The sequence below is a fragment of the Periplaneta americana genome, chromosome 15 (assembly GCF_040183065.1).
Source record: "Periplaneta americana isolate PAMFEO1 chromosome 15, P.americana_PAMFEO1_priV1, whole genome shotgun sequence".
Taxonomy (NCBI): Eukaryota; Metazoa; Arthropoda; class Insecta; order Blattodea; family Blattidae; genus Periplaneta; species Periplaneta americana.
The window spans coordinates 16,311,721-16,336,799 of record NC_091131.1 but is presented as its reverse complement, the minus strand read 5'-3'; the positions used below and the strand labels follow the sequence as shown (position 1 = coordinate 16,336,799).

Sequence of the window (25,079 nt, the reverse complement as noted above, 5' to 3'; positions counted from 1 at the left end):
AGCGAGATTGATCGAGAAAGAATTTGGGAAAGAGAGAGAAAAAGAGTTAAAAGAGAGAGAAAACAGTTACAAGCTGCTCAACCTCAGATAACAGAGCATCAACATCAAAGATTTCACAAGTAATAAGCAAGGCATTCAAGAGGGTTGAATGCAATCTTCCAACATGTCGGCCTCAGTAGCGTAGTTGGTATAGTGCTGGCCTTCTATGCCCGAGGTTGCGGGTTCGATCCCGGCCCAGGTCGATGGCATTTAAGTGTGTTTAAATGCGACAGGCTCATGTCAGTAGATTTACTGGCATGTAAATGAATTCCTGCGGGACAAAATTCTGGCACACTGGTGACGCTGATATAACCTCTGCAGGTGCGAGCATCGTTAAATAAACCATAATTTAATTTTTCTTCCAACATCTCCAACAAAACAAGTTCATGTTCTTTCTGACACCATTCAAAATCTGTCACCTTCAAAGGTAAAAAATACTTTATGCTCGACCATGCCGAAATGTAGCAATTATTAGACATCGGATTTTTAGGCACTAAAAATTGCAGTTTTAGGCGCCTAAAATAAGCTCAAAATTTGTAAAATTAGGCTCTATTTTAATGAAAATAGGCATTTTAGGCACATCAAGGTATCATACTTATTTCTTTCACTGAAATTTTTAGTTATACACTAAAATACGCACAAAAAAGTATGTTTAAACATTAAAAAAGAATACTATATTATATTTATAAACAGAGCTGCACAAATTTAATATATTGAAACTAATGAAATAATGATTATTGATATCAAGATTACTCATTTTAAGTTATTGAAATTCAGTTCCATGCTCAGACTTTATTATAATTATCTGCACAGTACACCACCAGAATTTTTTCTAAATTCTCCACAGTTAACCTTTGCCTTTTGTCACTGAGAATCATTTTGAAAGCAGAAAAACTTCTTTCAACCGAAACTGATGTGAGAGGCGCAAATTTTAAATTAGGTACAATAGAAACATCAATACTTACTGGAACATTTACACTTTCCCCCGATATCACTCTTGATACTTTTTCCAACAATGAAAATCCTACATTCTTATTTAATACGTTGTCCCACTTATTTTTAACTTTTTTCCCAGTTTCGCCCAAAGCAGAATGTATGTTCACTTGAGCTTCCTTTACTATTGCTATTTGGCTACAAAGAGATTGTTTTTCACGTTCTAATTGTTCAATGCTTGCAGGTATGAAAGAAAAGTTTGATGTTATGTAGGCAATATCGTTTTTCACTCGTGAGTCATTCAGACAATCTTTCACTGCTTTCACACACGCTGCACTATCAGTTTCAGGTAATTTATCAATAACTGTGACCACTTCTTTAAAATACTTAGAATAATACACCACTGACTGAATCCAGGTTCCCCATCGTGTAACAACCGGCTGAGGTGGGAGTGGGATATCTGGAAAGTTCTCTCTGAATATTGAAATCCTGGATGGGGCTTTACAAAAACATTTTTTTGTGTTAGAAATAAACGAATTGACAAGAGGAAATTCATTCCGGATTGTTTCAGAAACCCTGTGAAGGCCATGTGCTAGACAGGTTACATGCGTGAGGTTAGGATAAAATGTTTTAAGAAGTGGAGCTGCAGCAACCATGTATGAGGCAGCATCAGTACAAAACAACAGAACTTTAGAATCGTCTATATTACCTGAGTATAAAGACTGTAGGCTTTTATTTACAAAATAAGCAATGGCTTTGCTATTCACTTTCGAAAGTTCCTTAACACATACGAGGTGTGGAATCGAAGGTCCATCAGGACTAAGTTTTCCTACTACCATATTTGCTATACGAGTATACCTATTCATAGGATCTGAGGTTTCATCCACAGAGACCCATATGTAAGAATCACCTATATCCTCCCGAATGGAAGCTAAAGTTTCATTGTATATTCTGTCTAAGTCGACTCAGATGGGATATTTTGTTTGCAGTATTTTTGTAAAAACTGTCTTAAAACCGGATTTTCAATTGCATTCCAGGGAATGTTAGCAGCAACAAACGCTCTGGTTAAATCAGCATAGAAATTGCTGCTGAGATTGGATGAAGTAGGCTGTGTTAGTAAAGTTTGTTGCAGTTGATTTTTCTGCTGAGCTTTAGCCTTATGAGCCGCTCCTTGCACATGCTGCTTTAGGTGGCACTTCTTTTCTTGCGAAATCTAAAAATGTAAAGTAAACTGAATTAAAATAAAATCCTAATTGTTGTATTGCCGTATTTCTATCACAAAGTTAGTGGGTTCGAACAATCAAAATTTTAATGACCTGCAAATACTTTAACTATCGGAATTTAAAAGGTTAAAGTGTAGTGGTCTTAAAAAGCATTATACCTCAGGATAGCTCAGTCAATGTATAAATATTATAGGCCTACTCATTAAAATTAATAGAATTTATATATTTCAACTATTGTTACATACCTGTTTGCTACAAATCTTGCAGAATATTATTTTTCCATCATAAGTGAATTCTGAATATTCTGTTAGCCATTGCCGGATCAATGTAGATTTTGCACTTATATTTTTTGGCATTATCGCGTTAAACTTCACAGGAAAACGTCCTACCGCTCAAAACTTCTCAACACAAATAAAGTGAGGGAAAGAGCAACTGTTAACGAGCATTCAAATGAACCGTTGTTATTGAGATTTAATTGGACAAAAATACAAAGTTCCACTTATTGTTGCATTTCCTGGTAGTGTTAATACTAGGAGGGCCATTCTTTTAAATATTTTGTAACGGTTTACCCTACTAATTCGCAGTTTTACGACTTTTCATAAATATTTCAAAAACACTCTTTCTCCAAAAATTGTGATTTTATGACACTCTGAAGGGCAGTACAGCTAATCGGTGTCGGACCGAAAACAGTCATTTTTATAGTATAGTATATCTCTGAATCGGTAGCAGCACATGTTGTGATTGTTGCCTGCTTCAAAACTAAGGTTGGTTCTTTGTCGGCATTTATGCCTCCAAACATGTTAAATTCGGTGAAATCTATTGCGAGTGTCGTGAGATTCAAAACATTTTGTTCCCTTTATCAATGGTTTCATGGCCGGTGTGAAGCAAACTTTCCACTTTTTAAATGCCTTAAATTTCGCAGTGAATGCATGTATAAATTATAAAAAGTAAGAGTAAAATGCGAAACTTTACAGTGAGTTAGGCATTTTTAGGCGAATATTAACAAATTAGGCTCTAATAACCGTTTTAGGGCATTTTAGGGCACTATAAAACTCTTTGAATACCTTTCAATTTCCATGAAACACAAATATTAATAATTATTTTTACTTTTCTCCTAAAGAAACAAAATAGGCATTTGCCCTAGAATCCGATGTCTGGTAATTATACACCTGGTAGCAGTCCTTTAATGCATGTCATTAAAGTACACCTATTCATTGAAGTTCAGATTTTCGATTATTCTCGGATATGCAATCGAAAGACAATGAGGGAAACGTCATGGAGGCTGGAAATCCAATACTGTCGCAGAAGGTTATGTTCTGTTACTATAATAATTAGCGTTAATTGTAAATAATATTCAAATAAATTCAATTTGTCATCTCGTTTTTCAATCCTAAATCAATTTCCAGGTTATATCAAAATTTGTTCATGTTATTCTCTACTGTGCGACCACACTAACAAAAATTGCGGAAAGTATGCGAACTAACACAGGCGATGAGAGGGAGGGTAAGAGGGCACTCCGCCTACGTTTAGTTGATGCTCTCTTGAACCCAGATAAACTAGTGGGTAAACGTACAGTCTGTGCAGTGAGTATAGTGCGCTATGTACGTGATTGTGTAAGCGATAATTATTGTACAATGTCCTCCAAAGTGAAACCAACTATTCACAGCGAGGGCCGTGAGATCATCAGAAAAGTGATAGAGTACTGTGATTCAGAAAAGTTTTCCGGAACACTTAAACATCCCATCGAAAATGCGACTAAAAGCGCTGCTGCTCTTACTGGGAAATCCGAATCCACCATATGTAAAATTAGAAAAGAATCGAAATTAGCGGATATTGCTGGTGACAAACTACAATCCCCGGGTAAGAAACGGAAATGCAGTTCCAAGAAAATAGACCTCGATGACTTCGATTTGTGTGGAATTCGAGAAACAGTTCACAATTATTATGCGATAAAGAAGGAGGTTCCAACTTTAAAAAATGTGTTAGCCAGTCTAAAAAGTGAACGTAATATCCTTGGAGGACGAGAATTCTTGCGCAAATTGCTTCGAGATATTGGATTCAAATTTAAGAAATGCAAGAATAGAAGATTATTTCTAATGGAAAGGAATGATATTGTTGAATGGAGGGCAAAATATCTTAGAAGAATAAAGAACAATGACAATGCGGGTGAGAACAAGAAAACAGTGATATTTCTGGACGAAACGTGGATTCACCCTACTTACACCGTGAGCAAATGTTGGCAAGACAATACAACGGATGGTGTGTTAAAGAATGACAGTGTCGGACAATGCTGGATAATTGTTCATGCTGGGAGTGAAGAAGGGTTTGTTCCTGGAGCATTTCTAATCTTCAAATCGAAGACCAAGAGTGGCGATTACCACGATGAAATGAATTTTGATAATTTTTCAAAGTGGATCCAAGAAATGCTCATCCCCAATCTCCCGCCAAACTGTCTCATTGTTTTGGATAATGCTCCATATCACTCCGTGCAGTATGATAAACCTCCAACAATGGCGTCGACAAAAGCAGAAATTCAAGCTTGGCTGGACAGACATAATGTTGCTTACGAAGCCGACATGACGAAGGTAGAATTAGTGGACCTTGTGCGGGTTCGACGTCCACCACCGAAGTACCGAGTAGACTCTATTTTCGAAATGTACGGACATGAAACTATAAGATTACCACCGTATCATTGCGACCTAAACGCCATTGAGTACATCTGGAGTATTATAAAACGGAGAATTGCGAACCGTAATGTGGATCAGAGTGCAGCTGAAATACGGAATCGCACAATACAAGCCGTGTCAAGTGTAACAGTAGACGAGTGGAAAAACGCTGTAACTCACGTAAAACGACTCGAAAGTGCTTATTGGGAACGTGATCACTTGATGGACGACGAAATCGAGCAACTTGTCATTAATCTTGGTGGGCTGGATTCCGAGAGTGACTCCGATTCTGATAGCGAATCATCTGCTTCCAGTCTAGACGTACATAAAGCTTAATAAGGTATGAAATTATTATTACTAAATTATTATTATTATTATTATTATTATTATTGTCATAAACAGCATTATTCATCACTCATGAGTGGCAGACGTAATAGTAACTTGAAGATAACTGTTTAGTTTTAGTAAATGCGTTGTGCTGCTATTGCTATTCTACAGTACTGTAAACTTGACTGTACGGTCTCCTCTCCTTCATTCCTTGCCAACCCAGGTTGCCCCCGACCACTCTGCTCGTAGCGCTCTTACCTCCCCTCTCGCGATTGAATGTTAACGTGGTCGCAGTGTACATTACATCAAGGTCAATGTCATTATTGTTCCTCGGAAAAAATCAATACTTCCGCATCTGCGCACATCTCACAATTAACGAGCTACGCACAAGGTCACTTCCAATCTTCTGTCAGATGCGAATAAAATGAATACTTTGAATAATTTCAAGTTAGAAATATGGTCGAGCATAAAAAGTCGCATGAAACTTGCCTATAATGGTAATTAAGATGCTTGTATAGGTCGCGCCAGGGATTTTGGCAGATGGATTTTCTGAATGTGAACTGGAGAGCGAGTCCTCACCGAGCTGCAAGATCGGCTGTTATCTCTGTCGCAGTGGAATGGGTAGGACATAAGAGTAAACATGCACGCCCGAGTATTTGTGCACTCTGGACAGTCACCTCCAAAAACTAAACAAATATTACAGTAGTCTATATGTGTCTTTGGTATTCCCAAGAAAGTAGTTCGATTAATTAAAATGTGTGTCAATGATACTTACAGCAGAGTCCGTATAGGCCAGTTTCTATCTGATGCGTTTCCAATTCACTGCGGGCTAAAGCAAGGAGAGCACTATCACCTTTACTTTTTAACTTCGCTCTAGAGTATGCCATTAGGAAAGTTCAGGATAACAGAGAGGGTTTGGAATTGAACGGGTTACATCAGCTGCTTGTCTATGCGGATGACGTGAATATGTTAGGAAAAACTCCACAAACGATTAGGGAAAACACGGAAATTTTACTTGAAGCAAATAAAGCGATAGGTTTGGTAGTAAATCCCGAAAAGACAAAGTATATGATTATGTCTCGTGACCAGAATATTGTACGAAATGGAAATATAATCTGTTATATATATATGGAAATATATATGTATATGGAAATATGTTAATCCTTAGTCAATAGATAAGACTGAGTTTTACGAAATTCGAACATTAAGGGATGGAAAATGGGAGGCAGTAATGATCAAAATAATTATACCGATTTATTTTTTTTAACCAGCAGACGTGCAGCCTTTAAATTTAAAACAAAGATTCACTCTCTCAGAATTGTTTCTAAAATGTATAAGGAAAGTAAAAAAATTCAATTTCATGTAGGCTACTCCCTTGAAATAACTTCAGGGGTTTTTTTTTTCTACTAAAAATTCACTAAACTATATTTAACTAGAGATGTAAAATTTAAAATGAAGGTTACTCTCTACAATATTGGTTAAACATTCTTAGATTTTTTAAATACCATATCCTAAGGTACTGATGAAAAGGCAGAAGGGAGTGAGAAATCTCATGTCATCCGATCTCGCTGAAAGTCGATATCTGGGGATCTTTATGATCACAGAATACGAATAAGGTATTATTTAGTCCGACTTTGTCCCTAAAGTGGTGGAGTGGGACAAAAATGGGTGAAAAATTAAATTAGATATCTTAGGGGTTTTGGAGACGAAAATTACGAATAATACAATTTATGCGAATTCATTATGGCAGTTTCAGTACTATGAATTACATTTAGAAAAATTAAACATCGGATATCGCACAGGTAACACATGTACAGTATTTAAGGGGGTATGTAACACCTTTTGATATTAGACCTCTACATTTAGTAAAATCCAAAGTGTAATTTCTACATATTCTGAATGAATGTTGTGCTGGAATTTAATAGAGTCATCAGTCAATACCTCTAGATTAATAAACAACTTTTTAGAATCCATAAAATACAGTATTTATTGTGAATGGTAATTATACTTTTCAATTTGTGCAATTTGTGCAGGGAAAATTGGTTTCTCCGATATTTTGTACGATTTCGAATATTTTAAAATGCTTTCTTCTCTGTTCTGTTCACAATGTGCGTGTGAAGAAGTTATTGCCCTTGTAATGTCCATTACAATCCTATTTATTGTACTCTTTTATAAATCTAACTTCCACAGCATGCAATTTTACCCAGTTAACCAAATTATATTTTGATTATTAAGAAGAATCGTAATTTTATTAACTTGAATTGTCGCACCACCCGTAGACGATCCCTAGATTATTACTGGACAAATCTTGTATATTGATCTGGTAAGGGTAGGATTATATATACATATATGCGCAATGCAATGCTTTTTCCTTTTAATTAAGAATTAATTTAATTTAGAAAATGTAGGAGACGTATTGTAAAGTCATTGCGAACGGAAGTCATTTACATTTATTAAAGGTATTCTTTGAGTAGGACTGTACCGTGGTATGTTTCATAATAAGGATAATTGATATGAGCTGCTGTTATGAAAATATGAATGACTCAGAATGTTATCGCATCTCATTCTCGCAGCTTACACAAACAATATTGGCTCGCCTACTGGAAATGTCATCGAGGTCATCTGCCAAAATCGGTGCCTCCGACTATATGAAAATTATGAAATGAGCGCAAGCGAGTTTCATAAACAAACATACTCGCGTCTTAATTACTATCATTATAGGCTCGTTGCATAATGTACTATTATGAAAACCTTAAACTCTATTTGATAAGTGATCTAAAGGAAAGAATGAAATGAAGTGAAGAATAAGACCAGGAAAGAAGGAATATGTTTCTGTGAAAAATCGTGAATCTTGTAAGCGGAAATAAACACAAAAGCATATTTTAAACGTGACAATTCAACAGGGATACAGTTTGCTAAAAGAAATCATAATTTTAAAATAGGATTATCCATGTTTAAAACACTGAGACCAGAACCATTTCCAACATCATGCACAGTTCATAATGTATGCATGTGCTCATATGAAAACATAGAAATGCTTGTGGAAGGGCTGAATAAAATAAATGCCAATATTTTCAATTCCAGCTGATGAAATTAAGATGATTGAAACCAAAATTAAAAATTTTGGTATGTAAGGCACACTCTGAAACAAGCTTTTAGTTATTATTGTTAAGCTGACTAGGATAACTTAATACTAGTGTGTCCCATATGTAACCAAATACTTGTCCCATATGTAACTTACACGTCTCAGAAATTATATTTTTGTGATTGGAACATGTAAAGAAAAATCTTTGATCAGGGGCCTGTTTCTCAAAAATACTAGTTTAGTAGTTCACCAGTTACTAGTTACCAGAGTATATTTCACCAGCTCTAGTAGATTCTGTTTCTCAAACTATTTCACCAGTCTAGTAACTTGTGACAATTTTTCACTAGTCACATGATCTCTTTCACTAGTCAGCTGATTGAGTTCATTTGTTTATACCCATTGGTAGGTATTGTTATTTGAGGTTAGGAGGCTAAGTTGTTTGTGTTTTGGTTCTTACTTCTCTCTTCTCTTGAAATTCCATCAATTGAAAGCAAATTAACTATACTCAATATGATTAATGACTCAAAGGATATATCATTCGGTGTTTTTCAAGCATAATAACAAAAATGATAAAGTAAACGACTGGACAAAAAAATTTGTAATAAGTGAGGCTATGGAACTGATACTTAAGAACAGAGATTATGCATACGTTAGGGACACTTACTGGCCCAACATTAAGAAAGCAACTTTGACGAGTACCAATTCAAGTTCACAGTATCATAATATGAACACATTATGTAGCTAGTGAGTCTACTGGCGACATGGATGCCACTTATGACTTGAAAAAATCGCTATTTTTTTTTTCAGTTTTACGTTTGATCTATTCATTAAGTAGTGTCGTTTTGTATTTAATTTGTAGGCTAAAGTTGACAATGTCAGAAGAACTGGCAGTGGAGAAGGAAAGCCAGCAAAAATTACTCCAGTTGATGAATTGGTATTAGATTATTAGGAAAAAAATCTGCATGTGTTGCTGGTCTAGGGCAGAAAAACCAGATGGCATTGGAAAATAATCAACATCCCGATTTGTAGAGCAATTTGTATTTGAAACTTTGCTGATAATGCATGACTTCTATTTGTATGTCTTGTTATGGCAGGTCCCACTATATTTAACAACTCTCCAAGCTTTTCAGCACTTTATTTAAACCGTTCATTATATTTAAACAATGCTCCCGTAAAGGAATAATAATTGTTCTTTCTCGATATAGGTTTAGCTCTTCTCACAACAACTTCTTTACTACTTCAATCGAAATCACTAAACCACATTTATTAAAAAAATTTGTTTTGATTATCTGAGAAAGATTGCCACTGGTAACTGATAATATAGAAATCACCAGTCTTTAGAGTCTTGTAGGAATATTCCTGTTAAATACTAGTATAATCAACTAGATTAGCATTTTGAGAAACAGAATCATTTTTGAACTGGTGAAATCGACCAATATTACTAGTCTGTGAACTGGTAACTACTACTTTACCCTTGTAGTTTCTAGAAACACAGACTTGTAAAATAAACTAATATTACTACTGTACAGACTAGTATTACTAGTCCGTGAGTTTTGAGAAACAGGCCCCTGATAGCACATGTTAAGTATATATTGTAAAGTAATGCTGAGCACCAAAAAGCATTTTTAACTGTAAGTAATTTCAGAAAAAATTAAGTGGAAATAAACCAGCTAATAAAGGCTGATTTTCTACTGTCCCGTATGTAACAGGTACTAATATTTTTTATCCATGACCATAACGAAAAGCATGCCTTTACTATATACGTTTGCAAAGTAGGCTTTTATTCAACATTACTTTATTCCACTAGTGAGATAAAGACTTTACCTCACAGTGTGAACTTTATCTCACAGTTCATTAGTATTTTCCTAGTACCCGGGTACACACGTATACTTTTCCATTCAACTATTCTATTACTCAAGAAGTTAATATATTAGTTACTAGATGTCACTACCTCTACTTCTCTATTATTATTTCTTAAATATACATACACTCAATCTCCTTCTCTTTTCTCTATCTACTACATCGTAATTTGTGCATTGCATCCATATCTACTATGTTTTTTTTTTTAATTTGTAATAATTTACCTTTCGGGAGGCGAGGAGAGTTGAACCTGCGAAGTTGGGTTTATAGGATTGTATATAACAACACACGTTAGCCAATTGAGCTAAACAGACACGATGATTAATTACGTTTCAACATTCCTCTTAAGTTTACAGAAGTAAAATGTGAAATTATTTTAATCACATTAGTCCCGTGAACACTTCTAAATAATCCCTGAAACTTCAAAAAGACGAAAATACACGTTTAAAATGAAAAAATGTATATTAAAATTATATAATTAATTATAATTTGTTATTTATCCAACGCCTTAGATACCATTCTTCACTAATCATGGCCTCCTACATCATGACCTACCTAGTTCACATATCGATTCTAAAATCCATGCCATGATATGTGATTATTTGAGAACTTATTTTCAACGTATTTTCTTTTATAAAACATAATTTTTCTTTATGGTCATGGATAAAATTACGTATGGTACTTGTGAGCGTGATCTTTATTGTGCTCGTGTAATTTAAGCACTCGGCTGACGCTTCGTGCTTAAATCTTTCCACTCGCGCAATAAAGATGCACTTACCTCACAAGTACCATAAATAACTATTTTTTGTTTTGCACTGAAATGAGATTTTGGATTCCTGACTTCGTTACGGGTAAAGCCACAGTATTTGTGTGTTAAGTATACGACATTTTGCAATACATTTTCTTGAACTGGAATATAGGCTAATTTACAGTTTTTAAAAATACAGACTCACATATAATTCAATAGAATGCTTTTCCTTACATTATACTGAAGTAGGAGAGGAAGGCAAAAGTACGAGGAAGAGGAAGACGAGAAAACTGAAAACAAAGAAGAGGCAGTGATGGAATGTACTCAATCATCAGAATGAAGATAACAATCATGATCACCGTCAATCTCTCATATAGCCAAACTTAAAACCGTTTGCTTCTTTTCCGGCCAGGGAGACTGACAGGGCTGGACTCGGTGCATGGCCCACCTAGCATCCAAAATGTTTTTTTTTTTTAATACAAAGAAGGGCTCTAAGGCTTGCACAACCTGAGGTTTATTGTGCTTACCTCCTTTGATAGAGATGATCGTTTGAAGTCTGCAGGAGTTTACAGGAGGAGAATGAGTGGCAGAAATTATATTGCACTCACCATCTTGTCCAGAGAAGGAAAGGCATCTTCCAGGAACTTCAGGTTGTTCTCCTTGACAGCACTATCAGCCTCGGACTCATCTGATTCGTCACTCTCCTGGATACGTGCCACTGGTTTCTTACGCTGCACGACTATCGACTCCGGACTCGACAGACTCTCTGATCCTGCAGACACGTGATCGTCTGAAACATCATACATTAGCCATTAGTCGTAGTGGTGCCAATCATAGCATTATTATGGTACTCATTGCACCATATATCATAATACTTTCATTATGATACGCAAAAATACCATAATTTACTTACTTACTGGCTTTTAAGGAACCCAGAGGTTCATTGCCGCCCTTACATAAGCCCGCCATTGGTCCCTATCCTGAGCAAGATTAATCCAGTCTCTATCATCATATCCCACCTCCCTCAAATCCATTTTAATATTATCTTCCCACCTACGTCTCGGCCTTCTTAAAGATCTTTTTCCCTCCGTCCTCCCAACCAACACTCTATATGCATTTCTGGATTCGCCCATACGTGCTACATGCCCTGCCCATCTCAAACGTCTGGATTTAATGTTCCTAATTATGTCAGGTGAAGAATACAATGCGTGCAGTTCTGTGTTGTGTAACTTTCTCCATTCTCCTGTAAATTCATCCCTCTTAGCCCCAAATATTTTCCTAAGCACCTTATTCTCAAACACCCTTAACCTATGTTCCTCTCTCAAAGTGAGAGTCCAAGTTTCACCATAATTTGCTTAGTAGTACAAAAATGTAATATGAAAATGTTATATTATACTTCTCTGTTCAACTTAATGTAATGTAACAATTGAATAATTTCAAGAGAAAAAATGTTCCGGGGCCAGATACCTAACTACTTTATAACTTTACAAGGCTCGAATTCTGGAAATAATGCTCTCACAGATTTCAAACTATAGCTTGTTACTATAGGGGCAAGGGTCTATATAAATCTCGACTTTTTTTAACCACTCCTTTATAGGCAGACTCGAGCACCCTACACCAACCTACAACTTTTATTTTAAAGAATTTAAAGTTAAACAGTGCTGAGACAGTTCCGGTAATTTCTGAAGTGAAAATTGTTGAATTTATATATATATATATATTTTTTTTTTGGAGATGTAGTTGATCGTATAAGTTATGCAAGATATAACAAAACCTAACCAACCACGTCTAACCTGTCACAGATTCGTATATGCAAGGTGTACAAGCGGGGTACGAAGGGAACTAACTCAGTGCTACTTTAAACGAATTTAAAATTTCTTAAAAGTAAACTTCTTAATTGTGCAATGTTTCCATATCTGTATAAGTCTAGATAGAAAATCTGGAGAGGATGGTATTACGTAATATTGCACATATCTTACAGGCACAGCTATTAAAATAAGTAACTTAAACGGGCACGCTTCCGAACAGGGGCAGCGGCATTTCCTCTAAGATTAGAGCCCAGTTTAGGTATGTGTGTGTATTAATCGAAAATTAGGGGGTAGAAAATATTGAGAATAGGACGCAAGTTTATACGACATTTTTTCGATTAATACACACACACCTAAACTTGACTCTAACCTTAGGGGAAATGCCGCTGCCCCTGTTCGGAAGCGCGCCCAGGGCTTTTACTATGTACTCGTAAATATATATACATTATACTCATTAGAAAAAAAAGGAGCTTATAAAATATATCTTGGTAACTTAAGTTATGTACATTTCTAAGAGAAAGCTAAGTATTGAGTAGCCTACATAGAAAAAAAATGTATAGGCTAGTTTCTTATATTTTTAATTATTTAAAAGTAACTTTGTACCGTGATATAATCATATTTTAAACCCAATACATTAAACAAGTAACTTTTTCTCCTCGTAGTTAAGCTATATTTATGTTTTTCCTTTATCTTATTCAAGAACGACCAGGTTATAACTTGTTTCTACCGGTATTGCAGCAGATACCATATTTTAAGACTGAAATTCGATAACTGTAATCATAAAACATAAAAAGAAAAGAAAGACTTTAATTTCGAAATCATGGAACAATGAGCACTGTTGCTAGTTCACATTATTACAAATATAAAAACAATCATAGGCCTACGCATATACTTACTAGGTGTTCCATTGTTAACCATCCCATTTGACCGGTTCGTTTCTATTTTGAGTGTTGATTTCTTCTGAAACCGAAACTGACGAAGGTTGTTTAAAAGGCTTGGACTTGGGGCATCCTGCACCCCAGATCCAGAACTGGACTCTTGTGACATTTTGACGATGTCTTCACTGATAATCGCCTATAATATTTGCAGAGGGAAGTCGTTTAGGTACTATTAAATTACTGTTTTCATGTATAATCATTTCTCTGAAACACATTCATTACTGGCAGAGTTATGTTAGAAAACGTAAAGGTTAAATTAAAATTCACTTACCCTTTATTCCGAGTTGGCTGTGTACATACACGGAAGATAGTCACGATCCTACAGTGGGTAATCGATAAAGTAAGTTATCGTTCCGATACCGCAGTTCGAGAGTTCATTTTTTGACATTTTTTTGTTTATAGCTTGAGACGGAATGTGGTTGCCAACCTTCGACCATGAATACCGGGAGTTGCCAACACAATAACAATGGGCACAAATTCCCTCTCTTTTTGTTATTATTTTAACAGTTTTCAGAAATGTTTGGAGACAAAAGGAACTGTAGATATCGTTGAACCAAGTGGAACAAGCAAGAGTATCGGGCGACAGTATTATTTTCAGGAGTGAACATCAAATGGATTTCAGTTTGAATAGCTGATCGCTAGTGACGTAGCGTGGCTTCCGAAAAAGGAGAAGTAATCAAGAAGAATTTAGTAATAATAATTATCCTTAAAATTCAATATAAATAGGGATATAATTTTACATCTATAATTAAGAATCACAGATGTTTGAATACCTAAATAAAAGTAATACCCACTCTGCTAACCTTATCGTTTATAGTGCAGTACTCAACAAAATAGTAACATTTTGTAATTTGAGACTAGTTAAGAAGAGAAGAGAAGAGAAGAGAAGAGAAGAGAAGAGAAGAGAAGAGAAGAGAAGAGAAGAGATATTGATAACAATTATTATGAATATCAACAACTATTATAGGAAAATATTCCATTTAAACTTTCTCCTTATCAACAATTAAAACCCTCGTGAAGACCTGTAAAATGTAAAAACGTTTTTCGTTCTTCAGAATATTGATTTGCCATTTAACTTCTAAGAGACAGATTTATGTTTATTTATGAAGCTGAAAGTTTGAAGAGTTCGCATTAAATTATTTTTTATTTTATTGAACTTCCTCAAATTAGAGGCTGCCATTAGACAAAGCATACAAAACAATACAAGAAGAAATAGATGATGAAAGATATCAGAGTAAGAAAAAAGTAAACAAGTACACAAACAAACAATGACAATTTACAGAATAAAAAAAGTTACAAGTAAAGAAACAATCAAAGCTATGATGAAAAGGAAAGTGCAAGTAATTTATAGTAACTGTTGGCATTTAATGGATATTATACTGACGAGAAATAATTTTCTTTGTATTTATTAACGGTACGTTTCAGAAGTCGACAAATTAAGTTTTCAGTAGTTTGTCTATATCTGTATGCTTATCAGATTTGAATAACTGGTTGATATTTATCATGTATCTGAAAGCAGCACAGTCTGGCGCAGGTCGGCGAAACACAACAGTCATTTCGGTCACTATTAGGACTGTTTGACGTCACGTGCAACCACACTGCCTGTCTGTTTGTGAGGGAAAGTTGACGGCAGGTGTGCGTTAGCCAACTCATGAAGTTAAACGATTAAGGGCAGGCTTGAAAGAAGATTTGCCGGTCTCTGATCAAGAGATACGCGGAAGGGAGGAGTTGAGGTACGAATTGGATACTCGTGAGGCAGCCGAGGCAGTGTAACTCGAGAATGCGAAGAAATAGAACCAGTGTTGCCAACAGTTCGTATAATCTCGCTAGAAGGCTTTCGAAAACCCGCGATTTTCTAATAAATATCTCTAGATTTTAATGTATACTTATTATTCAATAATAATAATAATAATAATAATAATAATAATAATAATAATGGTCAAGATAGAGGATCCACCGCCAATGTAACGGCATTCGTCCGCCAATGTAACGAATATTGCACACTTTTATCATTTCCAATGAGCGCTACAAAGTAATTTTGAACACTTTTATCACAGACACAACATATTTAAATTCTTATTGAACTATATATGTTACCGTTAAAACCCAAAATCCGACAAAACCAGTTTCAACTAGTAAAAATTAGTTTAAAAAATATATAGCTAGAAAGCGAATTTTCGTAAAATCTAGAAACAGTGACAGGTTAAGTTTGGTTTGTTTAGGTTTTTTTTAGGCTTTTACCAAACAAAAACCTAAACAAACCAAACCTAACCCGACATTGATTCTAGATCATACGAAAACTGACTTTCTATCTATCTTTATTTGCTTAAACTAGATTTTACTAGTTGAAACTGGTTTTGATGGATTTCGGGTTTTAACGGTAACATATGAAGAGTTCGCGGGAAAAACGATGAATGTCACATTTCTGTTAAGGATTAGATAATGATCTAATTGAGTCTATAACTGCAAGATGTAGTGCTGTTTCTATAGAAAATAAAGGAAAGGATTACTGTATTCACGGTGATAATTCTCCTTTTTACCATTTTTCATAAGAACAACATTAAATTTCGCAGTGATCCATTGAATTAGATAATGACATCAACCTTAAGAAACCTTGACATTCATTGTTTTTCCCGCTAACTCTTCATATATAATATGGCATTATTACTACATTAACACATCCATTATTTTACAAAACACACACTGAACGAATTAAATGTAATTATGAAAGCCGCTTATAATGCTAATATGAATTTCATTTCAGAAACTTTAAAGATTAAAAACCGCTAGTATTCCCGCTAAGCGGAATAATATAATTTTACCCGCGAGACGGTTATCCAAAAAAGCTAGATTTAGCGGGAAAACCGCTGAATTGGCAACACTGAATAGAACGTTGGAAACGTTGCCAAACGATTCGTAACAAACCAGACTACAATATCAGTTGAGCAACAATCAATAGTTGAGAAGCTAAGTTGGAAAAATTCGCAAGTGAAATTGAGAGAAGAGAGAAAATTGACATTGTTGAGGCATATACAGCACAAATAGGCGTATAAGCAGCGCGTAGCAAACGACAAGCACGATGGTTACTATGGTTACTACAGCATGACATGTTTACTCGATTGCGTAGGTACAAGATGGCTATTCTCAGGAGTTCCAGCACAGCGAAGATGTATCAGGTTTACTGAGTATCTGGAAAGAAGAGATGTTGATTGTCACTATTGACGTTCACCTCAACAACAATCCTATCTCCTTTGATGTGGATACGTCTATAAGTTCGGTTCAATACTAAGCTGTCATCCCAGAAAGTCACCGAGACATTTTCACACGAGTTGTGTCCTAAACTACACGACATATTCCAATGAAGTAAACGGCGATCGACAGACGAAGAATCAATGTATTTGTTTATTTAGTATTTATGTATTTAACCTTGTAGAGATAAATTAAAATGTGTCTCAGTGAAAAGTACAGCAGAGTTCGTATAGGTCAGTTTCTGTCGGATGCTTTTCCAATTCACTGCGGGCTAAAGCAAGGAGATGCACTATCACCTTTACTTTTTAACTTTGCTCTAGAGTATGCCATTAGGAAAGTCCAGGATAACAGAGAGGGTTTGGAATTGAACGGCTTACATCATCTGCTTGTCTATGCGGATGACGTGAATATGTTAGGAGAAAATCCACAAATGATTAGGGAAAACACGGGAATTTTACTGGACGCAAGTAAAGAGATAGGTTTGGAACTAAATCCCGAAAAGACAAAGTATATGATTATGTCTCGTGACGGGAATATTGTACGAAATGGAAATATAAAAATTGGAAATTTATCTTTTGAAGAGGTGGAGAAGTTCAAATATCTTGGAGCAACAGTAACAAATATAAATGATACTCGGGAGGAAATTAAACACAGAATAAATATGGGAAATGCCTGTTATTATTCGGTTGAGAAGCTTTTATCATCTAGTCTGCTGTCAAAAAATGTGAAATTAGAATTTATAAAACAGTTATGTTACCGGTTGTTCTTTATGGTTGTGAAACTTGGACTCTCACTCTGAGAGAGGAACATAGGTTAAGGGTGTTTGAGAATAAGGTGCTTAGGAAAATATTTGTGGCTAAGAGGAATGAAGTTACAGGAGAATGGAGAAAGTTACACAACACAGAACTGCACGCATTGTATTCTTCACATGACATAATTGGAAACATTAAATCCAGACGTTTGAGATGGGCAGGGCATGTAGCACGTATGGGCGAATCCAGAAATGCTTATAGATTGTTAGTTGGGAGGCAGGAGGGAAAAAGACCTTTAGGGAGGCCGAGACGTAGATGGGAAGATAATATTAAAATGGATTTGAGGGAGGTGGGATATGATGATAGAGACTGGATTAATCTTGCTCAGGATAGGGACCAATGGCGGGCTTATGTGAGGGCGGCAATGAACCTCCGGGTTCCTTAAAAGCCAGTACGTAAGTAAGTATGTAGAGATAAGGCCATCAGGCCTTCTCTGCCCCTCTACCAGGGTATTACAACTACAATATGAAGAATAAAAAAGAATGTACTTGACTACTGGACATGAGTGCATTTCTTCATTCTTATATTTTAGGCTACATTCAACACCTCATCCGGAGAGATATATTAACGCATAAAACTTGAGGCTTTGTCTCCGATACAACATAACTCGATTTTTTCTTTATGGTATTGTTAGAATATGGGAAGGAAATAATTCTTTTCGGGTTCTCAGCTGAATGAGTTGGATTTTTATTCCAAGCTTTTGATGACTAGCTCCGCCATCATCTTCAGGGATTGAAGTGCCGTGGGATCAAGTCAGTTAGCCTTTCCGCTGCGGATCAATCAGAAGCTAGTACCTAGTCCGACCGCTTGTCTTGTTCTGGTTGGTCTAAACGTGTTGATTACAGGTTTCGCGCTGTGTTCACATGGAAGGCTCATCACGTGATATGGATTGTACCCCCATACGTTTCATCTGAAATAAGAAACCTCCCTATAAATTTCTACATCCGGAGAAGATCTGGCCTTAGAAATACAAGGACATCATTTTATTTTTACTAACATTTTTAATATTAACTTGGCTATACCTCTGGATCAACGCCGTTTGCTACCCCCTTCCACGACTGGAGTTCGATGATACTGGCGTAAGATACAAACAAATCACTTTACTAGGTATAGGAGGGAAGAAAAGTAGTTCATCCACTTACGTAAATTAGGAAATATCGCGCTTTTGAGTTTGATCATTTTCATTAGGTTTTTGTTTAATCAAAATACAGTACAGTATTAACAATGAGTGTTTTTACTCACGAACTGAGCTGTCCATGTGGACGTATTCATTATGCAGTGTATATTATACTGTACACAGCACATTAGCGTACAATATAGAGAATGAAGTTAAATTGAAAAATAATCATAATATGGATATTTAAACACATTTTTGAAAATGGTGGCCTTTCATTTCGATACAGGGTTCAGTTCTAATGTGCATATTACTGCACTATAGACTATTGTACCTAATCCCAATTACCAGTTTCGTCCTTCGTACTAGTAACTCATGTTGAAATAATCCTGTACCTACTCTATAAAAGAGTACCTTACGTACTGTAAATTCAATCTTCACTTCTGCCCGATCTGAAAAGATAAAATTACTCAGACATACTATCTACTGTCCGTCCAAGTGGTTATGTTGTAGGGTCGTATAAAGGGAGGAAGTGACGTGACAGTTAATTACTTAACGAGGCACTTTTATTTCAATTATTTTAAACACTTGTATAGCCTAATATTACGTAGACGTCCAATTCCCAACAGAAATTAATGTTCTCAGAAAAGAGCTAAGACAGCCCAGCACTAGCTGGCGAATAGAAGCTGGTGGGGGAAACCGGGATACGACATAGGCAAACGGACGACAGTACCAGTGCGAAAATGGTTCAATATTGAAAGCTCTTTCGTCGCTGGAAAACGGGAACATATTTTTGGAACGTACTGTTTACTATGACCGTAAGGCTACTATGACTGTATATGCGGTCTTGGATCTGTGTGGAGGACGGTTGAACTTCATTAGTAGAAGGGGTGGGAGTGAAGTACATTAAAAAACTCAGGTACAATAAAAATTGAAGTAAAAATAAAATGATGTCCCTGTATGATTTTTCAAAATAATCGCTGGACAATCATATAAGTTTCATATCTCCATTGCGATCATGAAGAACAAAATGTTTGAGGCCCCAAATGGTGTGGAAACTCACCTCTTCAATTGGTGTCCAGAAGTGTACTTCGATCTGTCAGTGATCATAGCATTCTTTTTGTAGACTCGTGGACCAGTTACCGATGTAAACAGGCTATTGAAAGAATAACTCCAGACGGTAAAACGTGGAAGTGTTAACAATTCCAAAGCACACAACTCCGGTTGTTCAGCCCCTTGACGTTTATGACTTTAGGCCTTGGAAAAATTTCATTCGGAAGTTCTCTGACAGTGTTTTGTTACTCGGCAACAATATTATATTGCATTAAAGAGATAATGTGATAAAATTGCAGTCCTTCACACATAATCAGTTTTCATTTCCTAGATGTGTAAATATGTTCAAATATGATTGGCATAAAGCTGGGTGCCTTGATAACAAATCTGATAAATTCGTCACTCCTATAGAATCCTGTTCTTACGTTGATGTACAGAACTGCTTTAAACTGTGAGAAACTTGCTTCTTTGTCTGAAATGTTCATGGTGCAAAGTTTAACTATGTTTAGAGCATTTTTACAACGATTTCCATTACTGTAATCAGTACAATGAGTAATTTCAGGTATGCTTACATTTCCTTATCATTTCTTCATAGACTATTCTATACTCAATTTAATTAATTATTTAATTTAATTTATCTAACTAGCTAGCTAGCGAGTACAAATTAAAATTATAAACAAAAATGTTCCTAGCCACTACCGTAAGAGCCAGGCTCTTGTACGGTGTGGTCTTAGCCAATGATATAACATAAAATTTACAAGGACAATTTACTAAATACAGTAAGCAACTTAATTCAAACCAATAAATAACACACAAGAGTAAAAAAAAAAAGAAGAAAGAGAAAAAGAAAGAAAAAACACATTTATTATAAATTCACAATCAGACAGAAGACAGTGATATTCAATAAAAACATTAATACAGTCGACAGAAATAAAAGGTAAAGAAATACACACATTTGTTAATATTATATATATATATATAAAATGAATCAATATTTATAAATTTCTTTTTTAAAAGCTTCAATTTTAAAATATTTCAAATTTGGAAAATGGTTTGTAATTTTATTATAAAGTCTTGGGCCGAAACTAGCGCCATGTTTAAGAGCTGCGCTTGTATGACATTTAGGCTCAATTAATGGGAAAGTAGACTTTTGTCTTCCAGTACGATATTCATGTCGATTAGATTTATGTTTTATTTTATTTCTGTGGTAGTAAGTTAGTAAACTATATTTGTAAATTTCTTCAATTAGTTGATACTTTAAAATCTGTACTTACTTACTGGCTTTTAAGGAATCCGGAGGTTCATTGCCACCCTCACATAAGCCCGCCATTGGTCCCTATCATGAGCAAGATTAATTCAGTCTCTGTCATCATATCCCACCTCCCTCAAATCCATTTTAATATTATCTTCCCATCTACGTCTCGGCCTCCCCAAAGATCTTTTTTCCTCCGGCCTCCCAACTAACACTCTATATGCATTTCCGGATTCGGCCATATGTGCTACATGCCCTGCCCATCTCAAACGTCTGGATTTAATGTTCCTAATTATGTCAGGTGAAGAATACAATGCGTGCAGTTCTGTGTTGTGTAACTTTCTCCATTCTCCTGTAACTTCATCCCTCTTAGCCCCAAATATTTTCCTAAGCATCTTATTCTGAAACACTCTTAACCTATATTCCTCTCTCAAAGTGAGAGTCCAAGTTTCACAACCATATTGAACAACCGATAATATAACTGTTTTATAAATTCTAACTTTCAGATTTTTTGAGAACAGACTGGATGATAAAAGCTTCTCAACCGAATAATAATAGGCATTTCCCATATCTATTCTGTGTTTAATTTCCTCTTAAGTATCATTTATATTTGTTACTGTTGCTCCCAGGTATTTGAATTTTTCCACCTTTTCAAAGGACAAATTTCCAGTTTTTATATTTCCATTTCGTACAATATTCTCGTGACGAGACATAATCATATACTTTGTCTTTTCGGGATTTACTTCCAAACCTATTTCTTTACTTGCTTCAAGTAAAATTTCCGTGTTTTCCCTAATCGCTTGTGGATTTTCTCCTAACATATTCACGTCATCCGCATAGACAAGCAGCTGATGTAACCCGTTCAATTCCAAACCCTCTCTATTGTCCCGAACTTTCCTAATAGCATACTCTAGAGAAAAAGTAAAGGTGATAGTGCATCTCCTTGCTTTAGCCCATAGACTTTAAAATCTGTATAAATTAAATTTGTTGGGTAATCTATATTTTTGGTTAGACAAATTTTTATTAATCTTCTCTGTAATAAAATTAATGGATTAAGTACAGATGATGCTACTCCACCCCAATTTATTATACTATGCATTATATTATATTATATTAATATGTATTATATTATATTAATATATATTATATTATATTGTATTATATATTACATTAGATTGTATTATATTGCATTATATTATATTATGTTATATTACATTATATTATTATTATATTATATTGTATTATATTATATTATATTGTATTCTATCTAAATCTAGCTATCTATATTATGTTATATATTGTATTGTATTGTATTATATTATATTACTAGCCGTACCTGTGCGCTCCGCTGCACCCGTTAGAAATAAATATAAAGTAATTACATAATTAAAATAGGACGTTTGATCCAGGGAACATTCGTGTTTGATAGAAGGATAAATCGTTTAATATGTTACTTAATTTAAATTGCTCCAAATAATTGAAATGCGATCATTTTGGTCCAGAGACCACTCATTTGATGCAATGACAATTCCTTTAACATGTTTCTTAATTATATTATATTCTATTCTATTATATTATATTATATTACATTACATTATATTATATCAGAAGTTACTGTAAAAACATTATAGCATTATGTCCATTAGAGAAACTACACTTTCCCATGGTGAAATAATAATTAATTATGCAAATCGGTTAATTTAGCTTCCGATATTACTTCATACAAACACAGAAACAATGTCTGTAGGCTATCTTTCATAGCTTTCGATTGTTGTGTCCAAGGCCCCTTATAGACGAAGTCATTTGTTTTTTATTTCATTATACGGCCTTAGATGGCAGTTATTTTAATTTTAAAACTAATTTATCTCATTAAATATCAGTCCTATCAAAATCTTTTAGGGAATAAAACTTATCGCAAATTATTTTTAAAGAAACTTTTGTTATGTAACATTTTTCACAAAAATCAATAATAAGCGAGATATTTCGATTTATTTAATTCAGTCCTCCTTATAACCCCCCTTTTTAAATAATGTATTTTGAATGCCATATAGCCTAAAATCTAAGTTACAACGAACATAATTTATATTCCAATTTTCATCGAAATCCGTTCAGCCATTATCGCGTGAAAAGGTAATAAACAGACAGACAGACATACAAACAAAAATTTCAAAAAAGCGATTTTCGGTTTCAGGGTGGTTAATTATATATGTTAGGACCAATTATTTTTGGAAAATCGAAAATTACCAGAAAAATTTCGGCTACAAATTTATTATTAGTATAGATATTATATTATGTTATACTATATTATATTATATATCAGGTATGTCATTTTCATAACCTACATTATTCAAGGAGATTCTCACAGTACGGTATGCAGCTAGATGAGACCTATTGCCTGACATGTCTAGCATATAGCACTGTTTGCATTAGCCGTTATAGCTATGGAGCGAAGATTTTGAAAAAAAATTCATAACTCGAAAACTAGGCCATTTCCGGATGTATAAATTTATAGAGAGGTTTCTTATTTCAAATGGGGCGTTTGGGAACAATCGTTGTGAAAATCCATTCTCACTTGTTCAGCTATAGGCCCACATCTCTGTTGAAATTATTGCCATCTAGCTGGATTTCAACGACTTCCTTGATAACCAGGTCCCAATAACCCGATGCCTGGTCCAAGACAGTGATGGCGTCAAATCCATCTTGCGGCCCATTTCCAAGTTGTGTTGCGATGCTGCCGACTTTTCAGGGTGGCGTAGTCCAGCGGCGTAGCATGAAATTTTGAGCAGGGGAAGCTAACTCAAGTTGTCTTTCATGCAATATGAGAAAACGTATTACAAAAATACAGTCTTAAAATAAATAGTAGTCAATTTCAAGTCAGCAGTCGAAGATTGGTTGGAACCTCGTAAGTAACACCAATAAGGCATGACCTCAAATGATACGTAGTAAAATATGATTTCACTGTTTACACATATCTCTTAACAAATAGACACGTATACGTATAACATTAGCTCACTCCCTGTCATATTTAGAGAAATCACAATATTAGTATCATTACGTAAGTATGCGTCTGTCTTTTGGTTGTGTCCTTCATTGACAGCAAGGGAGTCGGTCATTTGTTTTTTATATCACACTTTTGTTCGTAAGTCAGTGTTGATAATATAATTGTCCTAAAAATTCAAGTAAATCAGTGTCAGGAACTGTTATTTCACTCATTATTTATTATATCAGCCACAATGCACACTAACACTTCAACTGAACACAACTGACGAAAGGGGATAACTCGGAAACTACTTATTTTAAATGTTAAAGCTAGCTTCTTGCGAGCCTTGCGACTAGGGTAGTTTAGTTAGAAAGGGATGGAAAATTTGCGGGGTGGATTATACAGAAGAAACCAGTCTGCTTGAAAGCTGGTGTGTGCAGGGTTCTTGTTTACTGCTGCATCACAAATCATCCTGAGCTGCCGCATCACAATATTTAACGCGTAAATATAAATTCTATTAAAATTAATAAATAATTTTCTCCATAAACTGCAGGTTTATTATGAAATTATTATTAACTGGGGAAGCTAAGCTTTTTAGCTTATATTGACGCTACGCCACTGGCATAGTCTCGTGCCGGGAAAGTCTCAAATGCTGCATTAGAATATGGAAAGTTTGAGCGATACACGTTGTATTTCATAAAACAATTGACTGTAGCTATTGTACAGTAGATTTTCGTATTAATTTTTTTTATCTGAAGTTGATATCTGTGTGGACATCATTAACAGGAATCAGTGACTTGCTGTATAATTTAGTGGATTTTTATCTCCTAATCTGATGATTAAATATTATTTTTATCTACAGAAATATGTCGTGGTTGATGGGAACTGTTTCATACAGAATGAGGGGCGAGATGCGAAGCTCAAACTGAATGGATTGCCATATTGTCTTGGGATTACCTTTAGTGTTTTCAGGTTTAATGCCTTGCAACTCA

General features: G+C 35.1%; 1 protein-coding gene across 1 annotated transcript in view; it reads right to left on the bottom strand.

Moving 5' to 3' along the window:
• Etl1 (SWI/SNF-related, matrix-associated actin-dependent regulator of chromatin, subfamily a, containing DEAD/H box 1) overlaps nt 1–14,020 on the bottom strand; it is a 49,884-nt gene extending 35,864 nt beyond the window's left edge. The window contains exons 1-3 of the mRNA XM_069846746.1: nt 13,899–14,020; nt 13,586–13,763; nt 11,490–11,671 (exon numbers count right to left, since the gene is read on the bottom strand). Coding sequence (XP_069702847.1) covers nt 11,490–11,671; nt 13,586–13,736 — 333 coding nt within the window. The 5' untranslated portion in view covers nt 13,737–13,763; nt 13,899–14,020. The remainder of the gene's footprint in view (nt 1–11,489; nt 11,672–13,585; nt 13,764–13,898) is intronic.
• Between the last annotated feature and the right edge of the window lie 11,059 nt (nt 14,021–25,079).